The 1,200-nt window shown below is 42.0% G+C and overlaps 1 protein-coding gene across 1 annotated transcript; it reads left to right on the forward strand.

Annotated features, from left to right (window-relative positions):
- Nucleotides 1-217: 217 nt before the first annotated feature.
- LOC103607406 (olfactory receptor 52E8-like) lies at nucleotides 218-1,159 on the forward strand. Its single transcript, XM_008591912.1, has one exon. The coding sequence runs from the start codon at nucleotides 218-220 to the stop codon at nucleotides 1,157-1,159; it is 942 nt and encodes a 313-aa protein (XP_008590134.1).
- Nucleotides 1,160-1,200: the final 41 nt, after the last annotated feature.

The following is a 1,200-nucleotide window of genomic DNA, read 5'->3' on the forward strand; positions in this document are numbered from 1 at the left end:
GAATATTCTCTTTCATTTGCCTAATATCTCAGTGAGAAGTAAAAAAGAGGAAGGGAAGTGTGAGGGAAAACGTGATCATACTTCTGCACTCCAAAACAAACTACTTACAACTTTTTTGTTCTTATTCAGTATTAGCAGTATTGATGAGACATTGGGAAGTGTTACGTGGAACTAAAGATTCCTTCAAATGAGTGTGACCATCAGAAGCTCTGCCAGTATGTTCCCAGCCAATAGCTCATGTATTCATCCCAAATCCTTCCTGCTGTTGGGAATCCCAGGACTGGAAAATATGCAGCTGTGGCTTGGCTTCCCATTTGGTACAGTGTATCTGATTGCCCTCCTGGGGAATGTCATCACCCTCTTTGTCATCCAGATTGAGCGCAGCCTTCACCAGCCCATGTTCTACTTATTGGCTATGTTGGCTCTGACTGACTTGGGTCTGTCCACTGCAACCATCCCTAAAATGCTGGGCATATTCTGGTTTGGCTTCAGTGAGATTGCCTTTGGGGGCTGTTTAGCTCAAATGTTCTTCATACACCTGTTTACAGGCATTGAAACGTTCATGCTCGTAGCCATGGCTTTTGATCGCTACATTGCCATTTGCCACCCTCTCCGATACAACACAATCCTCACGAACAAAACAATTTGTGCTATTGCTGCAGTAGGAATGTTGAAAAATTTTATTTTGGTTTTTCCACTTGTATTCCTCATTCTAAGGCTTTCATTCTGTGGACGTAATATTTTATCTCATACCTATTGTGAACACATGGGTCTTGCCCGTCTGGCCTGTGTCAGCATAAAGATCAATATATTATTTGGATTAATCCTTATCTCTATGATACTCTTGGATGTTATTTTCATTGCTGTCTCCTATGTGAAGATTCTCCATGCCGTCTTCAAACTTCCATCTTGGGAGGCCAGGCTCAAGGCTCTTAATACCTGTGGTTCTCACGTGTGTGTTATCTTAGCTTTCTTCACTCCAGCCTTTTTCTCCTTTATGACTCATCGGTTTGGCCACAGTATTCCACGTTATATCCATATCCTTCTGGCTAATTTATATGTGATCATCCCTCCTGCTCTTAACCCTCTAATTTACAGGGTAAGAACCAAGCTAATCCGAGATCGTGTGGTGATGATCTTCCTTTTTAAGGAAATTTGACTCTGAACACCTGATTTGGAGACAGTCTTCACATCTTTGAG

This window comes from Galeopterus variegatus, unplaced genomic scaffold, assembly GCF_000696425.1.
Source record: "Galeopterus variegatus unplaced genomic scaffold, G_variegatus-3.0.2 Scaffold7402, whole genome shotgun sequence".
NCBI classification, from domain to species: Eukaryota; Metazoa; Chordata; class Mammalia; order Dermoptera; family Cynocephalidae; genus Galeopterus; species Galeopterus variegatus.